The sequence below is a fragment of the Maylandia zebra genome, linkage group LG14, assembly GCF_041146795.1.
Source record: "Maylandia zebra isolate NMK-2024a linkage group LG14, Mzebra_GT3a, whole genome shotgun sequence".
Lineage (NCBI taxonomy): Eukaryota > Metazoa > Chordata > Actinopteri > Cichliformes > Cichlidae > Maylandia > Maylandia zebra.
The window spans coordinates 9,906,194-9,920,491 of NC_135180.1; the positions used below are offsets into that span (position 1 = coordinate 9,906,194).

The window sequence follows — 14,298 nt, forward strand, 5'->3', positions numbered from 1 at the left end:
GATTACGCCTGCATAAGCAAAAAAGCATGAAAGGCCCACATTTTTACCCCAATGGGTTCTAAAATTAGACGGCACTGATTATTTGCAGCTCTACACATTGACGGTAACACATCACGTGTCAAACCACTGCAGAAGGCTTGGAGTATACGCCTTTCTTAAAGAGGATTTAACTTAAAACAAGGTTGTTTAAAAGGAACTGCCTGGTTTACAGTACTTTCTTTATAATTCCTTAGTTTTCAGTTTTACAACAGAAAAGGTTACACTTGGTTCCATTTAAATTAAATCGCTCTTGTTTCCTCGACATTTCTTTCTGTATAGCCTGTAATGCTTTCATATCGTCTTTTATTCTGAAGCCGCGGTATTGTAGGTCTCGCAGGTTGTTTGGAAACTGTCCCTAAGAAACATTGCATCCTGGGGAATGTAGTTTTCACCAGTACTCCCTTGCAAATCACGAGTCATCAGTTCCAATATCAGAAACACACCAAACATTCATACAAAACTTCAGGGTGCTGTTTTATTATCTCAGACAACAAACAGATGCATTACAAACGTTGCACACGATTTTATAAATATTGCTATGGAGACGAACTATAACTGCATAGATAACAACACTATAACTGTATAACTGCGGCGTTAACACTAGACCCTACTATGTCCTTGAAGTGCTTGAATGGTATTATTCACAGTGTTTGTCATAATTCATGTAGACATTGGATTTTATGTTACACTTAATAATAATTACAATTAATGATTATAAGTATCCATTAGGCATTATTTTGTAAAATAGTTACTAAAAATGACAATGAACACAGTGTGAAGTTATCACATAATATTATATAACAGGAGGGTCCTTTTTCATTTAAAACACTTCTTTTGAACCTTGACAGATTGGTGGTCTCATGATGACCCTGCACGGTCCCAGAAAGAGGGGAGATGGAGGCAGGAGGCAGGTGCTAAAAAACTGCTCCCACCTTTCCTCTCCGTGCCTCCCATGGAGTCTTTACTGTGATGAAACAGTTCACACTGCTCCATCATCAGCGGGTCCAGGCCCTCCTGCCCTGAAGATGGAGAAGAAAAATCTTTAGAAAGGTACTGAAGAACATTTAGACCAAATCTGCTGTCTAATAAATATAAATCATTTGCCAAAAGCTTATTTAAATAATGTGGTTGTTCTTATCCAGTTTTAAAACACTGCAGGACTGGTGGGCAAATAAAGCACCAAACAGGCTGCGTTTTTACAGTCTTTTCCTTAAATAATCCTTCTCCGTACAGTTTCATTAAGTAGGTTGAATTCAAACAGGTATCTACTAGTTAAAATTTCTTTATTCCATGAGCTAAAAAGACTTTAACCACATATAACACTGTTTTAAAAAAATGCAAAAGATACTGACTGGTTGAGGTCTTTGAGTCACAGTTTATTTGTTCTCCAGATTTGTCGATTTGAGATTCTGCTCTGCCCTCTGCTGGACACCACACTGCTAGAGGACTGGGATTACCCGCCCTACATACAAACACACACAAGAAACCATAGTGAGAAAGAGGAGAGGTAAGTGTTCACCTTAACCTCACACACAAATTAAATACATGGCAGGCAAAGGTGTTCATCCCGGACATGTATAACCTGTCATCTATGAACGTCAGTTCTTTGTATACAAAGGTCAGAGATTAGCTATCATCAAGACTTTCGCCTTATCACTATTTAACGGGTGATAAAAGTGATAAAGAAACAGTGTCATCATGTCGTGATTTCTTCTGGTCTATGGTCTAGGGACAGATATGTTTATTAAATTAGGTGAAGTGCAGGGAAAGTGTGACACTCACCAAGCCTGGGGGTCTGTAGTCCTGAAGCCCTTAGCAAATGGGTTGCTTGCAATTTTTAACTGAGTGATCTAAGAGGAGAGGTTAAAATAAATGGCATGAAAAGCAAAGAATCGCTTAATGCACACAAAAAAAAAATCAAAAATCAAACAGATAAAAACATTGTAATGTCATAATTTTTTTTTAGCTTGCATCTTGGTTCACTCAGTTCCGTACCCTGTGGTTTTGATAAGCAGTTACAGCCATGAAGCGTGTCTCAGGGAACGAGAAAGAGCAGAAGTTCTTGTATGCATTCAAGTGGCTGTTCGGCGTTGGATCTACATACACCACATGGAAGCGCGGTTGATAGCGATGCATGGAGTTCAGTATCATCTGGAAGTGGGGGGACATGAGAAAACACAAATAGCTTAGTACTTATTGTTGCACACTGCTATGATCTCTTTTTCTGGCCTTCAAAGTCTGCTCCATTGGAATCTTTTAGCGAAGCTTTGCATGATTCACAATTCAAAATAATCCTTACTACAGCTCCTCAGTTAATGTTCTGTGCGAAAAAGCCCGTTTAGCATCATAGCCCCTCATTTAAGACATTCACTAACATGTCCGTTGTCATCCAGCAGGTTGTTGGTGAGCTTTAGGCTGTCAAAGGACACAGTCTGCTTCATCCACTGGGCTCCACGGGCAGGTGAGTCTGGGTGGAAATGCATCCTGCTTGGGGCTGCGACATCTGCTCTTCCCGCCACTAACCAGGATGAGCTGTGGAATGCATATCTGACACACACACACACACACACACACACACAAAAGTGTAAAATGTTCAAAGCAGGACTTACAGAGCATTGATGCTTGCAGAATTGTATTCGTGCAAATAACACAACTGTTAAACATCACAAATACACTAAACACAGTTATGCAGGTTGTGTTTCTGACCTGTATCTTTTGCTGTCGACAGGGATAAAATCCATGAGAAGAACATATTCGGCAGAGGGATCCATCCCAGAGATCCGTACCTGGAATGTCGGAAACATCCGCCTGCAAGTTAACAAACAGATTCTAGTGAGAGGTAGTGCAGGAAGACAAATAGGAAACATACAAGATATGATGTTTAGTAGGAGTATGCATAAATGTGAGGATTCTCATCACCTTCCTGCTTTGGTAACAATCATCTCTGTGCCCAGCTGGTCAAACTGCTGCCAAAGTGCCTGCATCTCCAGCTGAACTCTGACCCCACTGATCTGGGGGCACTTTGTGCTCGACAGTGACCCTTCGTCTGCGCAGCAGGGTAGAGACAGATCGCAGCTCTGAGACAGCTGAAGACCTGAGGAGAAGAGAGAATACAATTCTGTTCATATTTGTTGGAACAGATTCTGCCCATGAGCTTTGATGCGATAACTTGGAGTGCGAAACACTTACCATTCATAATTTCAACACCTCTTACTGATAACATAGATGGAGGTGCTATTTTGTTTTTTCCAGTCTTTTCATCCAGATCTAGTCAACACATTCACCCACAGTTTTGCAAAGCAACATGGGACTGAAAAGAACAATTTGTATTCCAGTTTTCAGGTGCTGCAGTAGATGTACATCCAGGTCTGTGGAGTGTCTGGTTGCAGTGAGAAACAAGCTGGTTTTATACACCATGAGGCTCTCACTGGGGACTTCCATGGTGGACTCATCCATTACAATATTCACGGTGCCATTGACACACACTAATCACAGATGCACTCACTTGCCGCCCTGAGAACAGTTAAGGCAAAAATGTGCGCGTGCACACACACATGTAGAACTCTCTGCTCTATTACCTATTGTTTCTTATGGCCTGGAGCAATAAGTGAAGCTCGTCCTAACCAACCTTTAGCACATTAATAACACCCTAATCGGTCCAGTGTTACAGGGTGCAGACAGATGAGGACATCATCGAGCTGCTTTTTATTATTCAGAGTATTTTCTGGGAGCAGATTTTCAACACCTTACTAATTAACGAACCGGTTACTCCTTAACACTGACCAAGGTATACATTTCTGAGGCTGGTTAGAAGCAAGACTCTGGCATGTTTAAACATCATCTCTTGTCAAGGATCCACTGATGAATGTTGTTGTTGTTTTTTTTAGATTTTGGAGAAAGTTCATCTCACAGTGTTGTTGTGCAAATCATCTTGGGTTGCATGATGACCAGACAACTACTGTTCATATAAGAACTCTATGCGTGTATGTGTGTGTGTGTGTGTGTGTGTGTGTGTGTGTGTGTGTGTGTGTGTGTGTGTGTGTGTGTGTGTGTGTGTGTGTGTGTGTGTAGCTCAATGGGACAGTGTTGAAGGGATCCAGCCTGGAGGGTAGCAGCACACAGCAGAAAGAATGCTTTTCTCCAATAAAGCACAAGACATAAGTTGTCAATAGACCGGTCACTGTGTGATCAAGTCATTAATCACGGCTTTTGGTGTTCACAAACAGAAATGTCTCATGTGCTATCGTACACCATTCCTAAGTACAACTGATTGTATTAATATTCTTCTCTAGCAGACCTTTCTAATCAATGATGACCTCTTAAAATGCTGTGTGTGTCTGTGTGACATAACCTTAGGGGTTCACTGAGGTCTTAAACACTCTAATGAATCTGAATATGAGCATTGATAACCCTAAAAAAGGCGTAGATGTTCAATGCTACTGTTGGGGAATTCTAGGATGAGGAAAAGTTTTACATATCATATAGGAGAAAAAAATCATTTCAGAGTAGTATAAACAGTCAGATGTTTATTGAGCTGTAATTCATCAAGGCACACTTTTCGTCAGACAAGCGTCATTACACAGGAGTTTGAGCACGTGCAATAATTCACATATGATTGCTACACAAAAAGTTGGGCACAGAATGTGAAGAATAGAGCAATTATGTGCTGAGTATCTACACGTCTGTGTGTTTGGGAGCTTGTGCTTGATCATGTATGCATGAAGTAAGCTGGGGAAGAGAGAGTCCTGCCGTTTAATTCATCAGCAAGGCTAAATTTTAGGGAAGTGGTCTGTTTGTGAAGAAAGAAGGAATCGAGAGAAATTTGGAATGGATCTAGACATGATAGGAAAGGGAGGTTAGTTATAGGAACAGGGTAGGGAGGATTTAGCTCTTGAAGGTTTCGGAAACGATTGCAAAGATTTGCTGGAGCTTTGCCTTGATGTCTTCGGTCAGAGGATGAATCTTCTCCTTCAGGGCAGTAAGGTCTTCAGTTTTGACGTTTTGTGCATGGTCGTAGGCCTGCCTCAGCTGCTCCTTGTATTCTTCAACATAGGGAGCCAACTTTTCCCTTGCTTGTTCCACGTGTGTAGCAACCCTGGCACGAATACTCTCTACAATGGGTGTCAACGCAGCCTTGGTCTCTTCCACATTGGTGCGAATCTTCTCACGCAGCTCAGTCATAATGGGCTCCAGCTTTGTCTTCATTTCTTCCATTTCAGCTGTGTGCTTGGCATGGTACTCTCTGACCATGGGCTCGAGCTGGCTGCGGTATTCCGCCATGTGTCTCTCAATGACTTCCCTCAGTTGAGCACGTTTGGGTTCCAGCTCGACTCTCAGGGCCTCAATATCAGTCACAATGCTGTTACGTAAGTCAGCAGTGGCTTCAGAGACTGTGGTAAAGACGCTGTCGGTCACAGGAGAAACGGAAGCCTGCAGAGTCTTGATCTGAGTGTGCAGGCCCTCCAGGCGCTGAGCCAGGGTGGTCCTGAGAGAGAACAGAGATAGGAAAGCAAAGCCATTTTAGTTAAGCTAAGTGTACACACCAAATGTCGACTGCAAAGTGTAAAAACTGACTAAGGCAGGAAGTTAAACGAACCCCTGGCAATGCATGGACCAATTACAAAAAAGTGCGGCTGATGGACAAGAATGAGAATCTTTACTTGAGCTCTTGGTATGGAGTGTCATCAAGCTGGTCCAGGGCTTTGATGGCACCGTCCTTCGCCTGAGTCAGGTAGACATCCACAGCGGACCGGATTTGGTCCAGCTGGGAAGGTGCATCAGCCTGCAGGGAGGCAGCCTGAGAGCCTTTGGCAAGCGAAGAGGGAAAAACTTTTAAAGGGTAAAGTGGACCTGCTAAAGTTCCACCTGCATTTTAAATGATTTCCCTCAGGTTGGAAAGGGTGCGTTCAGTACTCACCGACAGCCAGGAGAAGAGTGAGAGCTAGAGCCACAAATTTCATGGTGATGGTCTAGAGCAGAAAAGCAGTTAATGATTAGGAAAGGAACATCCAACTGAATAGTGGGAATTCATTAATCCAACAGAGCTTGAATCCTGTGCCTAAAGCAGACTCAGTAGTCTTAGAAGTAAGAATGTCTTAACAGCCCAGCACATTGCTGAATTAGCCTGAATGAGTTTGCACTAAATGTATAGCAAGCTATTAAAGGAACTTGTAATCTGAGTAGATTACAGAGGATGATTAAGGAGATCAGACCTAAGCTGCTACATAATCCTGTTTCAGCTTTTGCTGTAAAACACGGTCATAGAATTAGCAGGAGACGCTCTTGGTGGAGAAGCACTGCTGCAAAATTACCTCAGGCTAAAGAGAACAATCCCAAAGTTATATCTAATAAAATAAAAAATACAAAAAGTCAGAATTAAGAATTTTACTTCCAGCAATTTCTTTTTTTTCCCTTTGTTTATCAACTTAGTTCTAACAAAAAGTTCCCCTACACTTAGTCCTCTCCGGCTTCCAATTCTGTTCTGCGAGTACCGCAAAGTTGCTTCTCTTACCTGGTGGAGTTCTGGACGAGACTGAACAACTTCAGCGGGGGCAGACTTTTTATAGTCCCTTGGTGGGGGACGAGTCCATGTGGAGAAGGGGGAGGGTGGAGGTGTGAGGTCTGTGTGTCTCCGTGGAGGTGGACCTCAGCCCCCTGTTATCTCCATCAGCAGGAGGACTGGGGTGACAGTTCAATGGTCATCTAGTGGGAGGAGATCAGTCTGCACACACGCATCGACGCACACCATTAACACACAAATATACATTATCAGTATCATATGCGTATCGGTGAATCAGTCCTCCCCGTTTACCAGTTTTTTCTTTCTCTCTTTTAAAAAAAAAAAAAAACTCCGTCTGCTTCTTCTGGGACATCTGTCAGCACCTTTTTCTGCTTCACGAGGACTTTTTCGCATTTGTCTTGTGACCAAATTGTTGCAGAAAAACATGAAAGGCTGACAAGAACAAAGTAAAAATGCCAGTTCAGTGTGAAGACTGAGCCAGGAAGATTGTGAAATTAGAAAGGAAGTGCGAATATTATTATGGGTGTAAAGGGTGACACGAGAGGAGAGCTTGATTGGGCTGGTGGGAAGGTGGGAGGGGGGTGAAAATGAGGACAAGGGTTGAAAATATTACCTGGGTAAACACATTTCCCAGCAGTCTCTTGTATTTTTCTACATTTTTCACATTCAGTTCACACCAGGTTCTGTAATGGGGAAAGCCACATCCTTCACAGTCCAACTCCTTTCTAAAAAAGCTGCCAGGGTAAACAGACACGAGTAAACAGAAGACAGTGACTTGATGCAATCAGCTCAGAAATGCAGTCATATTAAATCTAAAGTCATTAAATCACAGGCGGCAACTATACACACGCGTTCACGCACAAGCAATGCCACATAACATGCAACCTAAAAAAATGTAGACTCATTTTAGATAACAAATTCTCTCACTGGTGTGTTTGCGATGATGACTAATAAGGTCAAAGAGTGATGTTTGCTATGCTGTTGTTTGTTGTCCTATCCCCGGTGGACTTTGTCACTGTAGCTTCATGTGATTTTGGGAATAGGAATGAACATAGTGCAAAGATTTGTCTCTAAGTCTGTGCATGAATATGTCTACTGGGAGTACTTTCATATCTTTCGTTTTTATTTGAAAAGAAGTTGCTGTCAAAAGAGATGGGAGCATAATTTTTATATTTCAGTTGTATTTTAGTAGCCCCTCATCGCTCATGTGCTGAAATCTGAATATTGAGATGGTTTCTGTACCTGAGGAAAGTCATAGAGAGACATGTAGAGTCAATTTGAAGAATTTCATTCAAGCACTAGTGAACATCAATAATGCCCTTTTTATGGCCTTTACATCTTAAAAACCTCATAGTACAATATCATCCTAATAGAGCTCTCTGCTCTCAGACTGCAGGTTTACTTGGTCCTAGCATATTTAAAAGTAGAATGGGAGGCAGAGTCTTCAGCTTTCAGGCCTCTCTTCTGTGGAACCAGCTCCCAGTTTGCGTTCAGGAGACAGACACCATCTCTACTTTTAAGATTAGGCTTAAAACATTCATCTTTGATGAAGCATATACTTAGGGCTGGATCAGGTGACTCTGAATCCTCCCTTAGTTACATTATGATAAGCCTAGGCTGCTCGGGGCTTTCATGGATGTACTGAGCGTTTCTTCTTCACTCCCCTTTTCTTCGCTCTTTATGTGTTTATACATGACTACTGCATTCATTCATAGTGATTCATTTCAATTTTAATCTCTGGCTCAGTGTGTGTTTTGTCCTATTTTCCTCCCCTAATCCCCAACCAGCAGATGGCTGCACCTTCCTGAGCCTCGTCCTGCTTGAGGTTTCTTCCTGTTAAAAGGGAGTTTTTCCCTCCCACTGTCACCAAGTGTTTGCTCATGAGGCATACGACACACCAATAGGTCACTATTGCTGTGATGTGGCACTATATATAAAAAAGGAATACAATTTAACTGAATTATACTCTGGGCCATATCTGCAGATTTAAAACTTGTGTATTGCTGGGTTGTTAGGTGCAGTGTTGCACAATAAAAGTTCCAGAAGCCTATGTAATCAATGAACGTTTCTTTGAATGCAATCTCTGTGTGATTGCAACATAAGAGCAAGCAACATGTTGCAGGATACTACCCAAAGAATTTACCTAATGGAAGAGTATTATAAAGTCTGCAAAATGAAGACAGTAGAAGGCTTTGACTCTAGACTTTCATGTCAGAATCATTCCTTGTTTCATAAAGTCTTAAAAAATATTAAGGATTTAAAATGATTTTTAAAAACTGGAAACATCAACTTTTCCTCCACAGCTCTGCACACACGTAGAGGTAGAAATATAGAGGATTCAAGTAATCAAATGTTGACTTGATATGTACAGTAGTAGAAAAAAGTGTTTGCACATGGCCTGATGTGAAGCTCAGTGTAGTTTGTGACATTGTGTTTGAGTTTTCTGCCTGAACAAAATTCCAGATTAGTTTTGGTGTATTTTCACAATTAGCAGCAGTTCTATTCATTTAAAAGTCTAAATGTTTTTTCTCCCCACTTTCATTTGTCTTTGCTGTTCATTCTTTGACACCTTGGTGTCTTTTTTCTACCCCCGTGTCTTGAAGTATGCAAGGAGTCAAGCTGAGCCTGGTGACTCGGTGAGGAGTCACCCACGTCTACCACGTTCACAGCTTCTTCTTTTTTAATCACCACCTGCCATTTGTCTGACACCAATTAACAAATGCCAGCAGTCAAGGTGAAACACAAATCACTGGTAAACATCTTGATGGAAGCCTGGAATGCATTAATTATAAAAACACTGCACCAGTGCCAGATTACATCGGTAAGTTGTTTTCCATTTATAAAGCCAAGTATTTTATGCCACTGCAATGTCACAAATTACTGCTTTACTCAGGCTATAGAATAGAATAGAATAGAATAGAATAGCCCTTTATTGTCATTGCATATATCCTACATATTTGGAATATATGCAATCTGGCGATACTGCCTTGAGCTCTGAAGCTGTGAGATGGACTTTCAATGACTTTCTGACAAAAAAAGTCCTCAGTGAAAATAATCGTTTGGTGCAGGCTCCCACTTGATACACCAGCCACATTAAAAGGCAGAACTGGTTGCCACGTTAGGTCACTGGGTTGATTTGGTGACCATATGCTGTCAGACTAATGAAAATGTTTGGGTTCAAACCTGCCCTTTTACTCTTTTTCTTCCCCTCCTCCTGGCTTTCCTGTCTTATCTCTATGCCCTTAATTATTTTAACGCCTGCTAAATTTTAAGTTTGCTCATTTACAATGAAGTGAACAAACTTTTTTTTTTTAGTAAGTTTTATTGTAATGTTTGTTAGTGATCTGGCTGTTGGAACCACAGTCACCAAGAATACCATTTTTAATACACTACGCTGTGATGAACTGAAATCTTACAGCACCCACATTGTTTACCCCACTCAAGAAAACACATGTAGATGTCTGTCTTAAGTTTGCCAGTGAACATCTAAATGATTCAGAGAAGGCCTTGGAGAAAGTGCTGTGGTCAGATGAAACCAAGATCAAGTTGTGTGGCATCACTTCTGTGTTTGGAGGGAGAGAAATGCTGAGTATGATGCAGAGAACACCATTCTCTGCATCATTCCCACAGTCAAGCACGGCAGTGGAAACATTATGTGTTTTTCTGCTAAGAGTGTAGGATGACTTTACCTCACTGGGGGGTCATTGACCATTAAAATCTTAGATGACTTTAATCAGCCAGAACACTGAAGATGGGTAATGGATGACCGAAACGTACCACCAAGACAACAAAGGAGTGACTAAAGAAGAAGCATATTAAAGTCACGGAGTGGCTTAGCCAGTCTCTAGACTTCAGTCCTATAGAAAATCTATGGTGGGAGCTGAAGTTTTGAATTACTAAGCAGCAGCTAAGAAACATAAAGGATTTAGAGAGTTTCTGTAAAGAGAAATGGACCAAAATCTGTCTTGAGACGTGTGCAAGGGTTTTTCTGCCAATTACTGAGCCATGCTTTACGTGGAGATCAATTACTTATTTAATTTCAGAGGCATATACATGTATAACTTTTTACGTAAAGTGTTCTTTCTAGATTTTTGGCTGATATTCTGTCTCTCGCAATTAAAATAATTCTACCATAAAAACTGGATAAATATAGTACTTGGACTGTCTTGTCACTTTGCAGTGATCTTGTGGGCTTTTGCCCTGAACCATAAGATTAGAATGTTCTGGATATCAGCTGCTCAGAGCTGCTGAGCAGGAATCTCATCAGAGGAATGACTCTTATCTGGAAGAATAACCTTTGAGACTGCTTGCGTCGCACGACGTTGATTCAGCATCCACACCGAGCAGTCCGTCTACATTACTGCTGTCATAACTGATATCAATAGGACCTCAGGACTCCTCGCTGGTGACTCAGCTGCTGAGGTTGCAGATTGTGTAGCAACACTGAACTCTTCTGATGGAGTAAGAATAATGTTAAAACCAAGCTCAAATGAGCTCATTATAGCTTATTAAAAGCACTGTCAGACAATATACATGCTTAATAAACATAATTTGAACATTCATTATCTGCATATGAGTTCCAAAACAAGCTGATTTTCAATCCTCTGCTGAGATTTCCACGAACGAGGCATATATAAGTGAACTCTTATGCAAACAGAAAGTTCTGATATTATGCTCCTGTCTTTGTCGTCATCATCATTTTGACAAGCGTTTGAGGGGATATAGTAGGTGAGTTATTCTGATTTCCCTATGAGACGTAGATATTTGGGGCAAAAAAAAGAAGAAGTTAGTTTTCAAGTCAGTTTTAATGTATGCCTCATTTCTTCAGAGGACGTTGATAAATATTTCATCATTCAAACCCACCGTCTGATCAGGCACTGGCTGAGGTTCAAAGGTCACGTCACTGTTCCAGCTGCCTCCATGATGGAGCACTGCTCTCTGATCAGCAGGGGAGGTTATCTCAGCTGTAAGCAACAGTGCGGCGCACTCACTGGCTTTGTCAAACACATACACGCCGCTTCAGGTCGGCCATACGCACGTCTGTTTAATTGTCCGTAGGTAGTTTTGCAATGTCACAGCTGCTGAGGCCCCTTTGGTTTTAATACAGATATTTGGCCCAGAGCCCTGCATGGAGAGTGTCACTGTAGGTTGCATCGCCCTGTGGGCTGTACAGCTTGACAGGGCGATGCTGTACAGCAGAAAATCTGCCGTGAACTCGAATAACCTGAGAAGTGCAGCCATGGTGATATACAGTTGAGAACTCTGATTCAACTGTAAGTCTCTACACACACAGACTCTTTCGCTTGACAAATGCTCATGTAATCAGAGAATAACGAGGACACACCAGGGCATCTCCCATGCCAGCCGTTCTGATAGGGAACATTATCTCCCCTGTTTATGAGGCGCTGCAGTTATTTGCTGCTCATAGATAATTAGTACACAATTAGGACCTTTCAGCAGAAAAGGAACATGTGGCTCTTTAAATTCATGGAAAAGTGAAAGCAAAGAGTTTGGTGATGATCTGGACGTCTCGACTTTTACTGGCTCCGCTTACCTGGTGTACATGCACTCGACTGTCATTGCTTTTTTATTTTTTATTTTTCAATACCTACATGGCATCGCAGCCTCACATAAGAAGTGCACATGTGCGTGGGTGTTGAGGTGATCATCGAAGTTTCAAGGCCAGTTTGTGGTCCTCTAGCTGCCATTGCCCAAGATATGGAGGTTATTCACCCTGACGCTAGAACCAAACCACCCACACCAAAGACAAAGCAAACAAACGCTGGGGAAGAAAAGCCATTTCCCCTGAACCCGGGCATTTTTTCTCAATACTCTGGGAGTTTGTTGCGTAATATGTATTGCTGAACACATGTCATTAGAGAGGTGACCGTGTTTTTCTTACTAATGCGATGGGTGGCTTAAGAGCAGGATGACTGAAGCCATAAACTCAAAAGAGCGAAGAAGAATAGGGAGTATTTGGAAACTTGAGAGATAATTGGCACTGTGTTGAGCCAAAGATTTAGAATAATTTAGTCCTTTCAGTGTATTAATACAGCTGCTGTTTATCAGAAAGGGGTCTGGACATTGCTGTGTGCTCTCCCTCCTCTGCCCTCTTGTGGTTAAGACTCTAGGTTATTACGCTAGGATATTTCTGAAGCTTACAATCCTATAATCCTCTGTGCAAATGTTACTTGGTAACAGTGTAAAAAATAAATAAATACTGCGGGAGCTACTTTATTGTAAACAGCAGTCAACAAAGGGCTGAATGGGATAGGTGTCAAGCATCTGATATCACATCCTGGCTCTGGATCTGTAAAAAAGCTTCATTTGGCAACGCCTCTTTGATGGAGTGAGAAGCTCAGAGGACAAAAAGTGCCATTTGACACAGCCACAGGATCCTCACACTTAACTCCCCCTACAATAACGCCTGCAAGCCACATGCCTTGCCCTGCTGTAAAAATAAACTGGCTCCCATTAAAGCAGTTTTAGCACATGTTTGACAATGAGCAGCTCTTTGAATCAGTTGTCACAATGACGTGCTAAAAGGTCGGGAGTTTCTTTCTTGCCACCTGATTTCTTTTTTGGGGGGATTGTCTTTGTTTTGTGACATTAATGTTAACGAACGTCATTCATTAGCAGGGGGAGAGTAGTTTTGTTATTTCCATGTGATTTCCAAAACAGAGAAAGGGTTTCACATCCAGTGTGTGAGAGCCAACAACAGATCCAACTGCTGCCTTGTGACCTTCGACCTAAAAAGGGACATGTTAAAAAAGGGAACTGGGGGATTTAGAATAGATTTTTAAACTTCACCACAGATATGGTAGAAAATTCCATATTACATAAAGATATTTCTCTTCAAAGGTAATATCACATAACTGGATAACATAGCTATTTCAGTCCTAGTTTACTCCTACAATACACAAGAGGAATGAGCGAGAGGAGGATGGATGTGGTAGTCATCCCGGTGTAAGAATTACTAATAAAATGTAGAGCTAGGAAGTTTCAGCTTGGAGCCCCTTTAAAGGTTTGTTCCCTCCAACACACACCTACACCCCAAACCCTTGGAAAATAAAGTAAGGGCAGGTTGAAGCTGTAGAACTATTGGTGCTTTCAGGTGCACTGCAAAATATTGCACATACATAGTACAGAATCTGCTTCTTCGTCTTCTTCTCCTTCTTTTGGCTGGTCCCTTTAGTGGTCACCACAGTGGTTCATCTGCCTCTTTCTCACTCTATCCCTCCATTCTTCCTTTTTGTATCAATCCTCTCGCTGTGTCCTCTTTGTCTACACCCGTCAATCATCTCTGTGGCCTTCCTCTTTTTCCTCTGCCTGAAAACTCTAATAAATCTGTTGGTCTTCCATGGTCTCTTGTGTTCTGGGGGCCTCTGGATGTCTGGAGTTTTGATCTCCTCCATACCTGCTTCACACCCTGGAGGACGGGGCTGTGGCCCCCCCACACTCCCTAGCAGATCGTTACATGGAGAAACCTTTGGAATACAAGCGCGCTGATCCACACAGGTATGCACACGGGTGTTCACTGCTCGTAGACCCAAATTACACCTTTCTTGGCTGCTACTTCGAAGCACATCTGTCCTGCGTGCTGCACAACAACATTGAATATTTAGTATTTACTGCTGTTTACACTTAGCTAGATTAATGTGATGGTGTTGTGTTTAGTATGTTGCTTTGTTTTGTTTTTTTGTCTTTTTTGCTTGTTTTCTATTCTTCTCTCAACAGGT

The 14,298-nt window shown here is 41.8% G+C and overlaps 2 protein-coding genes and 1 long non-coding RNA gene across 3 annotated transcripts; 1 reads left to right on the top strand and 2 right to left on the bottom strand.

Moving 5' to 3' along the window:
* Positions 1 to 549: 549 nt before the first annotated feature.
* Positions 550 to 4,440, bottom strand: LOC101481117 (T-box transcription factor TBX1). Its single transcript, XM_076892189.1, has 7 exons — positions 2,959 to 4,440; positions 2,746 to 2,847; positions 2,415 to 2,586; positions 2,035 to 2,190; positions 1,822 to 1,889; positions 1,392 to 1,501; positions 550 to 1,058 (listed from the first exon to the last, which is right to left on the bottom strand). Exons 1-7 carry the CDS (start codon positions 3,021 to 3,023, stop codon positions 898 to 900), a joined length of 834 nt encoding a protein of 277 aa, XP_076748304.1. The 5' UTR covers positions 3,024 to 4,440; the 3' UTR covers positions 550 to 897.
* Positions 907 to 2,501, top strand: LOC143422032 (uncharacterized). Its single transcript, XR_013101630.1, has 3 exons — positions 907 to 1,089; positions 1,431 to 1,546; positions 2,433 to 2,501. It is a non-coding gene; the product is annotated as an uncharacterized LOC143422032 (long non-coding RNA).
* A 105-nt stretch (positions 4,441 to 4,545) lies between the features above and the next one.
* LOC101475711 (apolipoprotein A-I) lies at positions 4,546 to 6,648 on the bottom strand. The gene is made up of 4 exons (XM_004567036.4): positions 6,551 to 6,648; positions 5,957 to 6,008; positions 5,700 to 5,844; positions 4,546 to 5,524 (listed from the first exon to the last, which is right to left on the bottom strand). The coding sequence occupies exons 2-4, from the start codon at positions 5,997 to 5,999 to the stop codon at positions 4,924 to 4,926; spliced, it is 789 nt and encodes a 262-aa protein (XP_004567093.1). The 5' UTR covers positions 6,000 to 6,008; positions 6,551 to 6,648; the 3' UTR covers positions 4,546 to 4,923.
* Between the last annotated feature and the right edge of the window lie 7,650 nt (positions 6,649 to 14,298).

Coding starts and splice junctions, on each gene's coding strand:
- LOC101481117 (XM_076892189.1), bottom strand. CDS start 3,023: ATGCAGGCACTTTGGCAGCAGTTTGACCAGCTGGGCACAGAGATGATT. Junction 2,848..2,958: donor ATTGTTACCAAAGCAGGAAG/GTGATGAGAATC, acceptor GTTAACTTGCAG/GCGGATGTTTCCGACATTCC. Junction 1,890..2,034: donor CTGCTTATCAAAACCACAGG/GTACGGAACTGA, acceptor CTCTCCTCTTAG/ATCACTCAGTTAAAAATTGC.
- LOC101475711 (XM_004567036.4), bottom strand. CDS start 5,999: ATGAAATTTGTGGCTCTAGCTCTCACTCTTCTCCTGGCTGTCG. Junction 5,845..5,956: donor CACTCTTCTCCTGGCTGTCG/GTGAGTACTGAA, acceptor CGCTTGCCAAAG/GCTCTCAGGCTGCCTCCCTG. Junction 5,525..5,699: donor ACTCCATACCAAGAGCTCAA/GTAAAGATTCTC, acceptor GTTCTCTCTCAG/GACCACCCTGGCTCAGCGCC.